The 18,617-nt window shown below is 56.1% G+C and overlaps 1 protein-coding gene across 1 annotated transcript in view; it reads right to left on the minus strand.

Annotated features, from left to right (window-relative positions):
• The window catches only part of CIMAP1C (ciliary microtubule associated protein 1C), a 30,148-nt gene extending 11,747 nt beyond the window's left edge, over nucleotides 1-18,401 (minus strand). Inside the window, exons 1-4 of the mRNA XM_070775358.1 lie at nucleotides 17,468-18,401; nucleotides 16,386-16,496; nucleotides 15,177-15,290; nucleotides 13,560-14,545 (exon numbers count right to left, since the gene is read on the minus strand). Of these exons, the coding sequence (XP_070631459.1) occupies nucleotides 14,067-14,545; nucleotides 15,177-15,290; nucleotides 16,386-16,496; nucleotides 17,468-17,588 (825 nt within the window). The 5' untranslated portion in view covers nucleotides 17,589-18,401 and the 3' untranslated portion in view covers nucleotides 13,560-14,066. The remainder of the gene's footprint in view (nucleotides 1-13,559; nucleotides 14,546-15,176; nucleotides 15,291-16,385; nucleotides 16,497-17,467) is intronic.
• Between the last annotated feature and the right edge of the window lie 216 nt (nucleotides 18,402-18,617).

Raw genomic sequence — 18,617 nt, forward strand, 5'->3', positions numbered from 1 at the left:
AAGGACAGGGTAGCATCCTTTAGGGCCCATTCAGCACTTTTCAAACTGCAGTCCAGGGAGACTAATTCTTAGAACTGTTCAAAGATGTTCCTTATTGATGAGCAAACACTCTGGGAATCTCTGGCTTAAATAAAGCAAAACAGACTTCTTTACTACAGGACTTGTCTGAGGCTTTTACGCGCAACAAAATGCCTTGTGCATTTTGAGGGGCCTGAACATAGGCAGAGCTTCTCAAAAGAGTTCCACACGGACCCCATTTTCAAGGCAAACACATTAACTCCGGAAAGACACTGTTGTTGCGTGGAACGTGGTTCTAGAAGTAGGGCTCGCCACACTAACCTAGGCAGTCCACAAACCAACATCCCAGGGTGGCTGCAGCCTGTGAAGGGGGTGGAGAGGGGCATCGGAGAAGCTGAGCCCAGCAGGCAGCGGTCAGGAGTGTGGCTTTGTCCTCGGGACATGGAGCCACCAAGGGTAGTAGGCAGACAGGGATGTGGTTGATGGAGTGCTCCCGTCGTGTGCAGACCAGACTGAAGAAGGGAGACTAGGCCAGAGACAAGGAAGCCAGTGCAGAGGGGAAGGGTCCCAGGGACGTTTTGCAAGTGGAACAAATGGTCAGGACTAGGTGGCTGAACGGTGGAGAGTCCACCTGTCAATGCGGCAGATGCAAGAGACATCGCTTCGATCCCTGGGTCGGGAAGAGCCCCTGGAGAAGGAAATGGCAACCTGTTCCAGTATTCTGGCCTGGAGAATCCCATGGACAGAGGAACCTAGTGGGCTACAGTCCATGGGGTCGCAAAGAGTTGGACACGACTGAGCGTGTGACACACACACGCAGGTGCCTGAAGGGCTGTGGGGAGTGCTGGGGAGGGAGGAGGTGAAGACAAGGCCAGGCGGCAGGCCGAAAAGGCAGAGCCCAGACAGAGGCTGTGAGCCAAAGGAAGCGTGAAGCTCAGCGCGCAGGCTGGGAATAGTTCCCCTTGCCCTGCCTTGCCCATCTCTTCAGGAAGCCGGGTTCAGGTAAACCTCAGCCACCCAGGGTTCCCATGGCAACCTGGAGACAAAATCAGCTGAGCACCTGAGCAAGCAGAAGGTGGAGAAGGGGTGGGGAGGAGCTGCTGACCTGATCAGGGTACTGTGGGCTCCTGGGGTTCAGAACCTGCCACCCGTTCCCCCAGGCAGCTGGAAGTGGCCAAGGGGTGGCCAGGAAAGAAAGGCTCCTACCCGCCAAGGCTCCTGATCTGAGAGCCAAGTTAGGAGGGCTGTGCGGTTTCTTGCTGCTGCAGTAAATCCAACCCCACTCTGGGTCCAGGCCTGTGTCCATCATCTTCCAGCTGCCCTGGGCACTGCCTCTGAGAGAGAAGGCAGGGCGACTCCCATGACTGTGTCTCCTGCCGCCCTCAGAGCCATAAGGCTAATTTTAGCCCTGACATCAGGCTGTAGCCAGGGTGTTGGGTGGAGAGGGCTGTGTGTCTGCCCAGTTCTAAATTCAGGCCCTGGGAACCCAGCAGGAGGGCCTGATGGCTGGCCATCCCTACCCTCAAACAAGCAAAGCAGCTCAGCCCAACAAGCCCTTCTAATACTCCCACCCCACCCCCATACCCCCCACCTCTTTCTCCACACCCGGGCCATGCCCTCAGCCCTCCAGGAGCTGACCTTGCCCACTTTGGGGTCAACTCCCAAAGTCTGGGCTCTCTCACCAACCAAGTCAAACTGGTTCACAGTCAGCTCCCCAGCCTCTGCTCCCCCATGCAGAGCAGACATGCTACACCATCTATGACAACAAAGATATGGTGCTTCCAGCAACCCCAGAACCATGTGCTAAAATCCCAGTTTGTGGCTCAGATCAGATATCACCCGCTCCATGAGGTAGACCCACGCCTCAGTCAAAGCTGAGTTCTCCCTCCTCATACACCCCAAGCTACTTGTGTCGCTTGGACAGACTGTCTCCCACACGAGACTCTCAGCCCCTGAGAGCAGGGACTGAGTCTTGTTCCTCTCTGCCCCACCCCACCCCCGTAAGCCCAGCATGGTGCTTGGCACACAGTAGGCATTGCTGGGACCAGATCAAGGAGGCCGGGGTGGGGGCTGCGAGTGTGGCCTCTGAGCCAGAGGGGACACGGCCAAGCCCAGCTCAGACACTAGCTTGTCCTGTGGTCATGGTCCCCTGTCCCCACTCCCACCCTCTTCTAAGGAAGACAGCCCCACTCCCAGGTCCGTTCTGGGTCACCGTGGAGCGACCATGCCTATGAACATCGGACCTCTGAGGCCACACTGTGGGCTGACCATTGGCCTGGTGGGAAATGACTGGACCAGACTGTCCCCCTAAGTAACTTGACCTGGGAACTTCCTCGTGTCTTAGTCCATTCACAGCAGAGGCAGAAGCGAAGAGCATGTGTCTAGAGCAGCCAGGAGGTAGATCCAGAGCCTTGGTGGAGATGCAGGAGGTAAAGGTGAAGAGCGGGCAAGGAAGAGAAGGAACACTTCTGTCCCAGGCCCAGCCTCAGCCCTCCCCCCGCAGGTGCCCCCACCCACCCACTCAGTGGCACCTGGCCCCGCCCCAACCCTGCTCTTTGCTGAGGCCACTCTGCCTGGCAGGTTGGTGATGCCATTTCTAGTGCCTGCAAGCCCCATCAACAGGCTCTGCACGCAGCCCAGGTGGTGGGTGACTGCCCAGCTCCCTCTTGCCCTGGGTGGGAGGGGGGCTCTCGCTCAGGGCAGGGAAGCCCGACCTCGCCTCTCCCTGGAAGAAGAGGCTCAGGGACCCCAAAAGGAACGCAGCCCGGAGAACACTGTACCCTCCCCTGGAGGTCAGTGGCTTCTCTGCTGTGGGGCAGTGGGCTCTCAAACACAGCTGTGGGCCCCCGCCCAAAGGAAAAGACACCCTCAGCTGTGCAGGCCACAGAGCTCAGGGTCTCCAAGTCCATGTTCCCACTCTGGGAGGAGAGACAGGGAGGGGCCCCGGACCTCCACCTGCCAGCCCACAGAGATGGGTGCAGACAAAGCCCCATCTGGCAAGGTCTATGACGTCTCCAGGGGGCGCCAGAGAGCTCCCAGCCCGCCAGCAGTGGCCTCTGCGGTCTAAATCTGCAGCAAGGCCCCTGCTGTTTAGCTTCCTAGGCTGGGGGCCGTGGTCATGCTGGGCTAAGTCCGGATATGAGCAGCCACCACTGGCCACACAGTCCTCTTTCTGGGCCTCAGTTGCCCCTTGTGCGAGGGCAGGACCCAAGGTGGCCCCTCTGCTCCCAGTCTGGACGCTCTCCCAGTCAGGTTTGGAGCTTCTCCGAGTCCATCCAAGGGCACCAGGGCTGGGCACACACCAGGCCAAGCAGAGATGTGTCCCCTCCCTCCCCTCAAGCCAGGCGATGCTGGAGGAGGGGAAGATCAGAGAGGCCCAGAGGCCCAGAATGGAGCTGGCCCAGGAATGACCACCCCCGCCGTGCCCCACCCCCACCACGGGCGGCAATCCCGGAGGAGCCACTTCTGCAGGAGAAGGGACCCAGGTGGCAGCCGGCAGTCATAAAGCCATCTCAAAAAAGGCTCCTGGCAGCCAAGCGTAAGTGCCCGTGCCACTGTGAGTAGCAGAGCCGGTAAATTACCACTGAGGGCTGCACACACACCCCCTCTGTATTTATATCTGCCTTGGTGCCTGAAAATGGATATTTATGCATTTTCAATATTCAGGGCAAACGCTCCATCACTCAGCGCTGCGTGGCTGCAGCACATTACACCGGTCCCGCCGAGATATTCCTCTTCCACCTGGCTTGCCAGCTCAGGAGCTTCCAGGTCAAGCCTGGACCCCAAGCACTTGCAGAGCCCCCACCCCATTTGCAGGCCTGTTGTGCCCCAAGGGGAAGTGGAGGGAACAAAGGGCCAAGCCAGCCTCTCCTGCTAGCCCCAGGGCTCACTTTACAGACCAGCAGCCAAAGCTCAGAGAGGTTGGGTGGCCTGGGCAAGGTCACACAGCATCCCCTCTAAGCTATGGTTACTGTCCCCAGGTGGAATGACTCCCTCGTCACCAAGGAAAGTGGCGGCATTGGGCTGTCTCTGCTGATCTCCCTCTCTTTGCATCCTTTGCTTGAGATCTGTCTCATCCTGGCTCTGATACTCTCTCCAGATTCCACTGTGTCTCTGCACCTGCCTGGCGCTCACCAGCTCGGTCTCAGTCTCTCTCGCCTCTTTCTCTGACTCCTTTCTCAGTGCCTCCACCTCCGTCATCTCCGGGCCCTGTGTCTCTCTGTCTCAGCCCACCCACACTCCACACACACCCCCTTTCTCTGCCTCAGAGCCTCTGTCTTTGTCCAGCCCTGCCTCCCGACTTTGTCTTGGGTCTGAGATCAGGGCAACAGGGCAGGGAGCTGTCCCGTTGTCCAGGAGGGGCCTCCTTGGGGAGTCACGTCTCCCCCACACTGGCCCTGTAAAGGCGAGCCCCACACCCCCTGAGCTGGAAGACCCACAGAGCAGAGTGGAGCTGTAGTGGGAGGTTCCGGAAGCACGGAATGAGACTCACTGGAAACAAGGGAAAGATGGGGTGAATTCCCCGTGTTGGGCCCTGCGAGGTTTCCGATCTGCCGTCCACTGTGACTTTAAAGGGCCCACCTAGTTTGTGACTGAGGTTGAGTGATGGGGTCCCTGGGTCTGCCCTTAGCTGAAAGGGTTAACACACCTGCCCAGCTCCCCGCTTCCCCTTCACCCCACCAGCTGCTCCTTTTCCTGTCTCCCTCTCTTTCTCTCTCTCCATCCATCCATCCCTTTCTCCCTCTGTCAGGAATGATAAGAATTAATTAAATGTGTCCTCAGCTCCTGTCTCCTCACTTCCCTCAGGGAATTTAACCAGTGCCAGCACCTCAGGCCTTGTTAGATTCCAAGAAGAACATAACCGCTGGTGTACTCTGTTACATGTATGTGTGCACGTGGCAGTCCCTGCCCACAGACACACACGCGGGGGCATGCAGTGTGCTACTGCATGTTTCAGAGCGTCCGGTCTGCTGGTTCATCGACACGTACACGACTGTGTACAGCTGCATATGAGCTCCTGAATCTGGAGACACATGTCAGGATGTTGGTGTGAATACACATACGAGTCTCTTGGTGTGGGCGTGGCATGCGTGCATCATGCGTCTTCACATTTAGGTCCGCTCTATTGAATCTATCCACTTGTGCTGTGAGTCTGGGTAGACCTCATTACCATGCAAGTCTGTTTGGAGGTAGGCATACATGCCTCTGTATTCTGGGTGTGGCTGTGTGTGTGTGTGTGTGTGTGCACGCAAGCACACAAATCCCTATGTGTGCACATCTAATGGCATGCGTGCACTGGCGCATGAGCATGTCTGGGGGCACATGGGCCATGCGTGTGCAGTGTACACACACCCACACACCCTGGCTGCCCTGCACGCACACCTCCTTCCTGGCTCCCTGGGGGCCGGCAGCCGTGTCCCCTGCAGGAGCCATTGTGCTGCGTCTCAGGGGTGATGTCGTGGCAGTATGGGTGGCAGGAGCCTGAAGGTAGGAAGGTGGAAGTGGTGCAGGGGAAGGCGCTCGCTAATGAGGCCACCCTCATTGCCAGCCTGGGAGCTGCTGCCACTAATTATCACCTCAGTAAGCAGCTCCCCAGGGAAGGGCTGCTGACGGAGCCCTGCTCTCTCCCTCCCCCCGAGACCTCTTTCCCCACCTCCTGCAGTCCTGAGATGCTGCAGGAGCCCTGGGCACCAATAGAAGGGCAGAGAGGAGGGCCAGTGCTTAGTCCACCAGGAGACCCAGGATGCCCGCCTGCCTGCCCACCAGCCTGCTGCCAGGAGCTCACATTTCAGGGTACTCCTCTGTGTTAGGGCACAGTCACCAAAAGGCCTCTGGGAATCCAAATGTGCTCCTGGATAAAGGAAAGTCTACACACCCTGACCCTCACAGACACCAAGCATGCCCCTGTAACACGAGCACTAGACTGGGAGTCTACTGGGTCGGCTGATAACCCCGGTGCTGTGTGACTTTAGGCAAGTTCCCATACCTCTCTGGGTCTTGGTTTCCTTGTCTGTTAAGGAGGGGAAGAAGACTTGCAATGCAGGGGACACGGGTTTGGTCCCTGGTCAGGACCCCACATGCCACAGGGCAACTAAGCCTGCAGTGGGCAACTAGGAGCCTGCGCGCTCTGGTGCCCTCATGCCACTACTGGAGAGTCCATGTGCTGCAAGGAAAAATCCCGCGTGCGACCCGCATGCTGCAGTGAGGACCCTGCAGGCCACGACTAAGACCCGACACGGCCAAATAAATAAATATTTTTTTAAAAGAACGGTGAGACACAAGACGTTTCAGACAGTACAGAGATGGGCATCTGCTCTGTGTTTATTTTCATGTGTGTGTTCTCATGCGTATGTGTGTTTGTGTGTGCTTAGCACATCAGACCCCTGATTTCACAAATATTGCTTAAGAGAAGGCAGTGAGCCAGTTTAAAGAAAAATGTTCAGTAAATGAGAAGAAAACCTGGCATCTGAGTACGACAAAGTCCTAATGGAAGTTGACAAGTGCCTGTGGTCCCAGGCCAGAGGGTCTCTGAGGCCCTTCCCTCTCCAAGAAGCGGTGGGTTCAGACCCCCCGGCCCCCTAGAATGAGAAACACACAGACCAGGCCCTGGTTTCCACCTTGTCCTCATCAGCACCAAGATATACCATCACCAGGAGCGGCAGGAGAAGTTGCTATGAAGTAAGTGGGGTGGTCCTTCCTGGCCACAGGCCCCCATATGACCTCAGAGGACACAGACAGTGTCCACACACATGACCCCTGGTGTGATTCAGGCCAGATGAGGCCAGGGCACAGGACTGACCCAGACTGAAGGCAGATGTGGCCGGAGTCTTAACAGAGATGGCTCAGGCTGGGCCTGGCGTGTCCGGGGGGTCAGCAGCCACACCTCCCTTAGAGGCTAGGGGGAGGTTCTGAGCTCCCCTGGGCAGGCGAATAAGCTCTTCCACCTGTGCTGCCCAGGGGAGAGCCGCCTGTCCCACAGCCCCAATGTCTCTGTCCTCCAAGTGGCCGGGTATGAATCACAGGGATTTACAGCCCAGCCTCGAGTGGGATTTATGGGTCTGTCTCAAGCCCGGCCAGCGGGGAGTGGCCGCCCGTCAGTCCCCCATTGCAGCTGATTGATGAGGATGTTTCCTGCCAAGAAAAATCCCCTCTGTGGCAGGCAGCCGAGAGAAAGGCTTCCAGGCCCAGGGGCCAGCCCCTCACCCCATACCTGTCCCCAGTCTGGTCCCTCTCCTGCGCTTACAGCTCACACCTTCCCACGATCCCCCCAGCCCCACACGCTGACAGCCTAACAGTAGGTGCACCCAAGGGCCCCAGCTTCCAGGGAGCATTCCACCTTCCCAGACCTGCCACTTGCTCATCCCTGGGAACAGTGTGCTTTGAACAAATCCATCCCAGGGCTCGAGGCTGGACATGCCAAATTCCAGAATGAATTTCTGAAGGAATCCAGAACACACACACACACACACACACACACACACACACTTCACAGATGAAGAACCAGAAGTCCAGAGAGGGACGGGCCTTGCCCAGAGTCACACAGCAGCACAATGGTGTAGCTGAGACCTGAGCCCACAAGACCCTGGACTAGTCAAGTCAGTGTCTGATCCCAGCTGATTGTCCTATAGCCTCAGGGATAGTTTTCACCTCCAGATAAGGGCTCCTCTTCTCCAGAGAATTCACAGCCCTGAGTTTGAATTCCTGTTCTATCACTTTGTATCTGAGAGTCACCATTTCTCTGTGGCTGCTTCCTCACCTGAAAAGTGAGGCTCAAAAATAGTCCTGACCTCTTGGGGTCATTATGAGGTTCAAGTGCTACAATATAGGTGAAGTCCCAGGGCAGAGCTGGATTCCTGGCAGTGCTTGATAGGTGTTGGAAATTGTCCTCCTTCATCTCTGACGTCTCAAAAGGCCCCCTGCTCCCTGATTTGTTAGGGGGTGGGGGTAGGGCAGTTTAGGGCAGGTGGAGCAAGAGGAAAAGGAGAGGATATATGTAGGGCTACAGAACAGGAGTGACACCCTTTCCTGCTAAAGGAAATCCTGGAAGGCTGCCTGGAAGAGGTGACATCAAGCAGAGGATGCAGAGCTCTACCTCTCTTGCTCTGAGGCTATCTGGGGACTTCCTGAACACCACAGGGCTAAGGGGAAGTACCCTGCCCTGAAAGCCAATCCCAGCCCTAGACCAGCCCCAGCACAAGCTGCTTCCTTGAGTGATCTTGGGGCAAGTCCCTCTCCTCTGTAGGCACCTGCAAAACAGGGCCAGGCAGGACCAGACCACACTCTCTAGAAGGCATCTTCCAGTTCTGACCTTTAGACAAGCCCATCCAGACCCATCCCATGCAGTACCCAAATCTTGCCACTGGGTGGCAGCAGGGAGCAAAGCCAGAATCTGGCCTCCCCGTGGCTGCTGCTGACCAGTCCCTCCCCGCAGAACCAGATGTTCTTTGCTTCCCCACGCCCTCAGCTGACTCTCCCGCGAACCAGAGCTGAGGGATCACCCGCATCCAGACATGCGCTGCAGAGCAGCCTGCATTCTCAACTTCTCAGATGAGAAAACTGAGGCCAGAAGAGGGAAGGATCTGTTCAAGGTCACACATCACACAGGGCTGAGCCAGGTCTCTAACCCTTTTTCCCAGCCCCCGATCCCTAGCAGAAGCCATGTGAAGGGAGGACTGGAGTCAGAGAGGCTTGGGCTGGAATCCTGGTGCCCCCACCCCTAGCTGTGCATTATCACGAGACAGGCTCCCCACCCTGTCTGATCCTCAGCTTATGTAGATGCGTGGTGCCTGGCAAGAACTGAACACACGAAGCTACTTCTTTGTTTCCAGTATATTTGACACCCCACGAGAGCAGACACGTGTCTATCTGACTCACCTTGGCGTTCCCAGAGCCTGGCATGGGGAGGATGTTCAGAGAACAACAGCTGCCCAGAGGCTCTCTCCCTCCTGGCCCTGTCTGGCACTTAGTATAAGGGTTTCCCCCTCCTCAAGTCCCTTCTACCCTCTGGGAGATAGCCCTTTCCCTTCCCCCTCCCCTTGGCAGCCCACACCCACCCAGGCCCTGAAGCGATGGCCCCTGGCCCCCCACCTTTTCTCCCCATGTCTCTCAGCCCCCGCTGTTCTCTGTCCCTGCCTCTCCTTCAGTCCCTCTCTCCTGCTGAGTCCCTGCTCTGCACCATACTCTGTGTTTACAAGAAAACCATGACAGTTTTTTATTTCTCTCTTTTGTCTCCCGTCCTCCCCTGAAGGGAAACGTGCTTCCACTCTCCCAGGAAAAAATGAAGCCTCCAGAAGAGAAACCGCAAACAAAGGACAGTAGGCCCCGTGGGTGCCCCCCAGCCCCACCCATGGGCCACATGCACACACGCCTATCCAATCCTCCTCTTATGCGGGGCTCCAAGAACGGCTCTGTTATTTTGGGGGTAATTGAAAGTGTCAATCTTTATTCTAGAGGATAAACTAGGCAGAGAGACTTGTAGAGCAAGAGGCAGAGAGAAGAGAGCGGAGGGAGGCAGAAAGACAGGGGAGAAGAGCCAGATGGAAGAACGTGGACTCCACAAGGAAAGAGGAGAAGCCGGAAGGAACAGGTCGGCAGCAGATTCTGCCTCCAGCGAACTTGGAGAGGCAGCGTCTGACCCCTCCGGGAAGCCAGGGGCATTTGTCCATCAACTAGCTTCCCGTCCCCACCCCGGCCAAGAACCAGGAACAGGAGGGGTGGGGGCAGGGAGAAGGGGTCTGACTTGTCTTGGTCAGTGAGGGCTCACCAACCAGGTGACTGGAGGGCTGAGAGCCAGGCAGCGGCTCCTCAGCCTCCCACCCTGGGCTGGGAATCACGCCCCATGCCATCCTGAGCCCAGAGACCCTCCTGAGCTCCCTGCCTGCAGCCCACCCTACCCAATCTGCACCTGGGCATGTTGAGTGGCGGGGAGAGGGGGGTTCTCATGGTGTATCTGCTCTGATTCTCCTGGGCAGTGGGCTGTGAAGGAGCCTGGGGGCAGGTGAGTACGTGCGTGAGATAAGGAGGTGCTTGGAGAGAGCAGGGTGTGGGACGGTAAGCGTGCATGTGTCTAGTGTGTGTGTGTCTGGGTGTTTAAGTGGGTTTGGTGTCGGGGCATGTGTGCGAAGTAGGGTGTGTGGTCTGAGCATGTGCGTGCATGCGTGTGCACGTGTGAGCAGTGCTGTAAGGAGCGTCTGTGCCTTGTCCCCACGCATGTGTGGGTGAAAGACAAGTGTGTGCACACAACCCCTACCTGTGAGCCTGTGAGCGGTGTGGCAGAGTGTTCCCACGAGCAGGGCCCCTCTTTGACTCCTGGCCCAGGGCCACCATCCCCCCAGCTCCTGGGAGCCAGAGTAACCTCTGGCCCTCAAGGTCCCTCCAGCAACAACAGAAGGACGGCCACCTACCCACTCCGCACCAACCTGGTCACATGACTGCAGTTTCACCACCAAGCCCAGGCAGGGGTGGGCCCCCCAACCCCCTGGAGAGATGGGCAGAAGCTCTGGTAGGCGTCCTGCCGTGCACATGACCCTCACCTACCTTCCTATGTCTGCCCACACCTGGAGAGCACTTTCTCATCCTCCCACCCAGCCACCCTCTGAACTCCTGGAAGGCATGGCTGGGACTCTGAGGCACAGTCAGAGCTTGGCACAGGGCAGGAGCTCAGCAAATGTTTGCTGAATGAATGAATGACTGTGTCTGTGTGATCTGGGACCTAACTACCTGAGGACACAGGCTGAAGTCCTGCAAGGGTCAGACCAGGGCTTCCACCCAGGTCAAGCGTGGCCCCCAAGTTGTTCAGAAGGGGTGCGCTCAGCACCCAGACAGGCCTGAGAGGCAATGCCCACTGACCTTCTCCAGGTCATCTACCTGGTCACCACCACAGGGGAGACAAGGCCAAGAGCTGGGGACCGCTTTGTCGAAAGGTTTGGCTCAAGCTAAATGACCCTCTCACTTTGTGGGCTGAGGCACCAGGGAAGCCCCATTTATCTTCTCTGGAGGCCACAGCCCGTTATTGGCGGGGCCATCTCTTTCATACATCTTCATCCCCCTGGGGCTTCCCTGGCAGTCCAATGGTGCTTCCCTGGCAGTCCAATGGTTAAGACTCTGCGTTGCCAATGCAGGGGGCACAGCTTCAATCTCCTGGTCAGGGAACTAGGATCCTACATGCTCCATGGTGCAGCCAAAAAAAGAAGGAAAAAATCTACATGCGCCAAAGATTCATACTGAATCCTCCAGCCTGCTACCCTTGCTTGGGAACCACAAACCAAGGGTTAGTTCTAGCTCTGGGGCGAACACCCAGCCCCGGCCCATCCTTATCTGGTAGCAGCTGGGGCCACTAGACTGAAGGTCTGCCCCAGACCGAGCCCCAGCGGCAAAAACTAACATTTATTCCTAATATAATATAATATATTAAGACTATGTAAGTCCTAAAATAACTCATCCCAAACTGAGCCCTGACTCTGCTTACCAAACCCGATCACACTCTGAGTCCTGACCCTGTAACACATTGAGCCCTGACCCTGATCACATACTGAGCCCTGATCCTGGTCACACAGTGAGCCGTGACCTTGGTCATGAACTGAGCCTGGACCTTTATTTAGAGACAGGCCATTATTTTTTCATCTGGCCAAAGCTATTTCCCTGGCTCTGGGCCTCAGTTTTCTTCTTTTTTCTAATGGAGAGCCTTGGGATAAACTGATCATTAAATCAGAAAAGCCCTACTCAGAGGTTGGCCTGTAGTTTCCCTGACCTGGTGACACTGGAGAGCATCAGCCACTGCCACCTGCCAGCCCCCACCCCCAACCAACACATTCAGCCCAAGCATCACTAATTTTTGCAGCCACCATGATAAATGGCATTGTCGGCAAAACGACGTCTTTCTAATCTGCTGCAAGACAGATGGGTCCCCGAGCTCACTGGCTGTCTCTCGAGCCTGCCCAGACCAGACTTGTGGAGGAGTCGGGAGGACAGGACAGACACAGTACCCGAGGCCTGCATGCCGGGGAGGGAAGGGGAGGACATTTCAGGTCCAGAGTCAGGAATGACCCCAGTGGGGTTTTCTACAAGCCTCCCTTTTAAAATATTCAGTTGTTTGTTTCTTTTTAATATTCCAAAGATAGTCTCTACTCCTTTCTACCTAAAGTTAGTTCTTCAATACCATTTTCATTTTCAGTTAAAACTTGAATATTGGACTTCCCTGGTGGATCAATGGTAAAGAATCCTCCTGCCAAAGCAGGAGACGCAGGTTCGATCCCTGGTACAGGAAGATCCTACATGCTGCAGAGCAACTAAGCCCGTGCACCACAACTACTAAGCCAGTCCTCTAGGGTCCAAGAACCACAACTACTGAGCCCACGTGCCGTGACTAATGAGCCCACGTGCCCTAGAGCCCGTGCTCCACAGCAGTAGAAGCCACCGCAGCGAGAAGCCCGTGCAGCATGAGAGTAGCCCCCACTCACGGCAGCTAGAGACAAGAGCCCATGCGGCAACAAAGACCCAGCACAGCCAAAAGTGAATAGTAACGTTTAAAAATAAAGATAAAACTTGAATATTGCTCAAATTCACAGGGATGAACCATCAGACACTGGTTCCTAGTGGCCCCTTGCTCCTGCCTCCCTCTGCTTCGGGGACAGTGGCTGCAGAGGAACATGCCTCTGCCTGAACCATCAGGTCTGGGGCAGATTCAGCCTCCCCTCGTCCTTCCCTAAGCCCCCCCACCTCCCTCCACAGATCCTGCTGCCCTTTCCTCACTTTCAGGGGCTGCAGAGCAGCAGGGGCAGTACTCCCCACATCTCCTGTGGCCAGGGGAGCTAGGAGAGGGGCTTGTCCCAGGGGTGAGGGCAAGCAGAACAGAGAATCTGGATACCAAGAATTAAGGAAGGACAAACACCAGCCCCCAAGACCCCAGCCTCCTCAGAGACCAGCAGGAGAGCAGGCACCAGGCAATTCAAAAGCAGCCAAGCCAGAAGGGGTGGGGGCTCTGGGCACTGCCTGGACTCATGAGTGAGGCAACACTGCCCCCTACTGGTCAGTTCACAGCTCTCTCCTCTCCTCTGCCACCAGACACTAGAGGGCTAAGCGGTTGGGGTGGGGACACAGAGGTGACTCTCCAAAGACAGCATGTGACATATAGACCCTCCCCACAGCAGCTTTCCGTCCCCCCTACGCTGATCCCTAGCCTCCAGGCTCTGCCCGTCTTGCCCAACCTGCTCTCACTGCCCAAGGAATTCTGAAAAGACCATATCTCCTCCAGCCCCATCACCCTGAGGACAAACCCCAAGTCCCCTTCAAGCTGCCCACCATCTGGTCTCATTACAGGCCAGCCTCCAAGAGCCCAGGTGCCCGCCCTCTGCGCCTGCCCTGGTTCCCTGCTCTTGTACCCTTTGGTCCCACCCGCGTGCCATCCTCTTCATCTTTACCTCCACCAAGAATACCCTCCATGCTACTCACTGTCTCATTCCTGGGATTCCTCCCCCAGGGAAACTTCCCTCCCCCATCCCCAACCCGCACGGCCCCTCCTTCCTGGGCTCACATCCACTCACCCTGCTCCTCACTCCGCTCTCAGATGCGGGTCACCATCAGGGATCAGAATCAAACAGTTCAGGAGCTGGAGGGAAACTGGCCATTCTCTAGGTGCCTCCTCCCCGCTCACCAAGGTCCAGTGAGGTGTGGGAGCTGCACAAGGCCAGACAGCACACTAGGGGCAGATGCGGGGCTGGAACTCAGCTCCCCGGAGCCTCTACCCGGGGCTCCTTGGAGGACACAGAGCTGCCTCTCCTGGTGAGCCACAGCAGAACATCTCCTGGACAAGGACCCCTCCCACACCTCCCAGCATCCCCAGCTCCTCACCCAGGGCAGGGCCCAAAGAGAGCAGCTGTGTTTGCAAAACCAAGGAATAAATAAATGAAAATATTTATCTAACGCCTTCTTTGTGCTGGACACAGCAGGCACCAGCTCTGCTACTTAAAATCTGGGTAAGTTGCTCAATTCGGTATAGAAAAAATAACTTCTGGGGACAGGGTGGGGGGAGGAGTGCACCAGGAGGGGCCTCAGTCACGAATGTCGACGATCAGCGGGCATAGGTGGGGCGAGTGCTTGATGCCCATGGTGAAAGCAGGCGGGCGGGGCTTGTGTGCCCTGACCTGCTGGACATTGTGGGAGCCGGGGCCAGGCCGAGGTGTGTGGTCCACCGGGTAGCCAAAGCGTTTGGCCATGCTATAGACAGGGCTGCGGTTCTGATAGACGGACGGCTCTGGCCGGGTGTGTGCGGCCGGTCCGGGGCCTCTTGACATATTCTTGTAGAACCAGTTCTTGTCCAAGGGGGCCAAGCTATAGCAAGGAGCAGCTTTGTTGGCCGGGAGGTTGGGCCCCAGCAGGATTGGCATCTGGTACCGGTTGGGGCCCGGATTGGGGTCCATCACTCGGTATGGGCACCGGAAGCCAAAGGAGTACCCAGGAGCCCTGCGTTCCCCAGGGAGGTGGGTCTTCTCCAGGTGGTAATGGCAGGGGGCCGGGGTGGGGCTCAGACCTGAATGTAGGTGAATGAAGGGAAGGGGTCTCAGGGCCGAAACCAGGCTGAATCTCCTGGTGACCAATTAACTAGTCTAGGGAGAGGGAAAGGTCTTGGTGAGCCTGGTGTGACTTTACTATAACCATCTTAGCATCAGGCGGGAACATCACCTCCCTGCATGAGGCTCTGGGACGAGGGTGGGTAGGGACTTCGCCGTCCTGGCATCAGGATTATGACACTGTCTTCATAATATAAAAACCCCAGCATCATCAGAACGTCACCCTTGGCTGTCATTGACCCCATGACAGCACCAAGAAAATATGCTGGAATCACTAGTCTGCGAGCTCATTAGCATAACACAAGCCCTGTGATATTTTTACCGTATCACCCTGCAACATACATGGAACATCGGCCTTCAGATATTAAGTACTGTGACCCAGACACGGTGACATGGGTGTCTTGAAGTGACCTTGCAGGGAGGTGCCAGCATCTGCAGACACACCTGGCGAAGGGAGTCATGACCCCTTTGCTCCTGCTTGTGTCCTAAGCGTGGACCCCCAGCCTCAAACCTCCCACCCCCCAACCTCCCAACCCCAACCTCCCACCCCCAACCTCCCATCCCCGACCTCCCTCTTCCGGCCCATCTTACGCAGGTTAGAGATGTGCTCTGCCATGGGAACCTGAGGACAGCTGGCCATCCCAAACCGAGTTATCTTAGGATCCAAGAAATAGCAAGGCCCGGGGCTACGTATGTCCATGATCCCTGCAAGGCAGCCAAGGAAAGAGCCGGTCACCCCAGAGGCTGCCCCAGGGTGAGTCTGGCCTCTGTCTCCAGGCAAGATCCCCCTCCCCCAGAAAAGGACCGAGGGCGCCTTCCTAATGCCTTGGGCTCTTGGGGATTTGGGGAGCCTTTACTTCCTCATCTGTAAAATGGATCTTTTAACACATGACCTAACATTCTCTAGAACTTGTTCAGAGGAACAGATAAAGTAACAGCTGCCAGGGACTGGTGCCAAGGGGACAATAACAGGCGTGTGTGTGTGTGTGTGTGTGTGTGTGTGTGTAAGTCGCTTCAGTTGTGTCCAACTCTTGGCGACCCCATGGACTGTAGCCTTCCAGGCTTCTCTGTCCATGGGATTCTCCAGGCAAAAATACTGAAGTGGGCTGCCATACCCTCCTCCAGGGAATCTTCCCAACCCAGGGATCGAACCCATGTCTCCTGAGGCTCCTGCATTGCAGGTAGAATCTTTGCTGCTGAGCCACCAGGAAAGCCCATGGTGGCTATTATTAGTATGAAGAAAGGACGCAGCCCCAAAAAGAGGGGGCTCCCCTGCTGAGAAGGGTATGTCACCCCAGCGAGGTGCCTGGATCTCAGATCCCCAGCCACCCTCTCACCAGCTATGGCCATCAGCCTCAGCTCTTCACCGGCCCTTGGGTCCCTGCCTTCCAGGGGGTTCTAAGCCTCCTGGGAGGCCCTCAGTCCACCACACCACCCCCTTCCCTCCACCCCATCCTCCAGTTATTCCTGCTTTGGCAAGTGAGACCACAGCAGTCAAAGCTGAAGGGTGCCAGCCGAAGACCAGTCAGAAAGGAGACCCTGCCAGCTGGATGCAACAGGTCACTTCACAGCTCCCTCAGGAGGGCCAGCTGGGAGGTGCCTTCAGAGGGACGGGTAACTTGGCCCCCTGCTGACTTCCTTCTGGACCTAGCAGGCCACCTGGGTGTCCCACTCAGGGCAGGCCTGGGCTCCCAGGGGCCTGTGGCTACAGGTGATGACTCCTCCCCTCTCACACCGCCCCAAACATCCAATAGTAATAATCCTACGCCCGCAGGGACAACGGGTGTGGCAAGCACTCACGCTTCTCCGGGTGCCAGGCATGCAGGGTATAGGCCGGCTCCTGGAACATGGAGACGTCATGGTCTATGTAGCCCGTGCAGGATGGCCGGAGGTACTTGGCAGGCCCCGGACCTGTGAGCATGGAGAGAGAAGCCCTCAGCCTGGGCCTGCGAGATCAGAGGCAGGGAAAGCCCTGAATACAGTGTGCTTAAGACCACTGCAGGGACTTCCCTGGTGGTCCAGTGGCCAAGACTCTGCGCGCCCAGTGCAGGGGGCCTGGGTTCAGTCCCTGGTCAGGGAGCTAGATCCTGCATACGGCAACCAAGAGTTCACATGCAACGACTAAATATCTCACGTGCCGCAACTAAGACCTGGTGCAGCCAAATAAATTAATATTAAAAAAAAAAAAAGAACACTGGGGTCTTTGCTCCTGCTAATGTCTCACTGCCACAAATCCCACTATTGAGACGCTTCCTTTGGGGAAAGCCAATGTTCCTAGATAAAATGCAATTTCTCTTGGACAGGCAATGCATAATAAGAAAAGTAATAAAGTTACAAGTAACTGAGAACTTATTCTGTGCCGAGCACTATACTAAGCATTTTCTAGGGGTTATCTCAGTTAAGCCTCTCAAGAGGCTTAGAAATAGCAATTCACACAAAGTCACACAAGCTGGTACTGTGAAAATTCTAAGACAGCAGCCAACAGAGCCCAAACATTTAATCACATACTAAACAACCCCAAGTACAGCAACAGTCAGTCATCAACAATGTAGTAAGAATTCATTTGTCTGCTTTCGGTTGAGAGTAAGATTCAGGGGAAGTGAGGAAAGCTAATATGGACTAAAGATGCCACTGAATCCCTAGTCTTTTTCCAAAACTGACCTCACTTCAAACCCCTTCCCACCCAAATTCCCAGCAACCCTCCCCAAATTCCCAGCAGTTAATTCTGCTTGTGGAGTTTAGCTTAGAAGTGCAGATCTTCTGTGGTTTTGAGAAGAGCCTGAAGGGGTTTTGCAGGAGGCAGGGCTGCAAGGTTAGCACAACTTCAGCCTCTCTTCAGAGAGAGGAATGAGCCCAAGTCCAGGTCAGGGGCCCGCTCTCACCTTTGAGCATCGCCAGGACCACAGGGGTCTGCTTTATCTCGTGCCCTGAGGACATTGGCACCTTTTTCTCTGGCTGCTGCCCATAGAACACAGGGTTCTTGACACCCTTGGGCAGTTTCATGTCTGGGGCCAAGCAGGGAGCAAGAGCAGCTACTGAAAGATGTGGAGCACCGGGCGAGGAGCTGGGCCTGGGTGAGACCTGTTCCGGGCACCCCTGCCCAAGCCCCTGTGTCCACTCTCTCTCCCCGACGCCACAGGCGGCGTGAGGACTGAGAAGCAAAGCAGTCCTCCTACTTCAGCAGCTGAGGCTGTCTGGGGTGCAGCCAGCTGCAGGGCCCCGCAGGCAGGAGCGAAGGATGACCTCACTGCAGAACTTGGACTGTGAAACCCAGAGTGTTTATTTCCTCCAGTTGCCGTGGCGCCTGGACTGTGGTGTAGAAATTCTATGCTGGCAGTTCAGCTGTGGAACCCTGAGAACTCAACCCCACTGTCCCTGTTCCCAACCTGGCTAAGTAGCCTGAGGGGCCCCAGGACCCTGGATCAGGAAGCAGAAAGGGAGAGTGGAGTGACAGATCCAGCTGTTAACTCCGGGTTTGTTGTTATTCAGTCTCTCAGTCGTGTCTGACTCTTTGCAACCCCATGGACTGCAGCACACAGGCTTCCCTGTCCTTCACCGTCTCCCGGAGCTTGCTCAAACTCATGTCCATCAAGTCGGTGATGCCATCCAACCATCTCATCCTCTGTCATCCCCTTGTCCTCTTGCCCTCTATCTTTCCCAGCATCAGGGTCTTTTCCAATGAGTCAGCTCTTCATGTCAGATAGCCAAAGTATTGGAGCTTCAGCTTCAGCATCAGTCCTTCCAATGAATACTCAGGGTTGATTTCCTTTAGGACGGACTGGTTTGATCTCCTTGCAATCCAAGGGACTCTCACTCCTGCTGGGTGCCCTGGAGGTGGTGAAAGAGTGGACAGGTCATGGGTGAAGGATTCTTGCTACCTGCACAGCCCCCTGGAGTGGTCGTCTACTCTCCGCCCCTCCCACCTATCCCCCAGATTCTGGACATGTCCCACCCCCTTCTATCGCAGTCTATTTTCTTCTCAGCAAAGTATCAAGCCAATTACTTTACAGTAAGGTGTGACTGTCTGATAAC

This window comes from Bos indicus, chromosome 21 (genome assembly GCF_029378745.1).
Source record: "Bos indicus isolate NIAB-ARS_2022 breed Sahiwal x Tharparkar chromosome 21, NIAB-ARS_B.indTharparkar_mat_pri_1.0, whole genome shotgun sequence".
NCBI classification, from domain to species: domain Eukaryota; kingdom Metazoa; phylum Chordata; class Mammalia; order Artiodactyla; family Bovidae; genus Bos; species Bos indicus.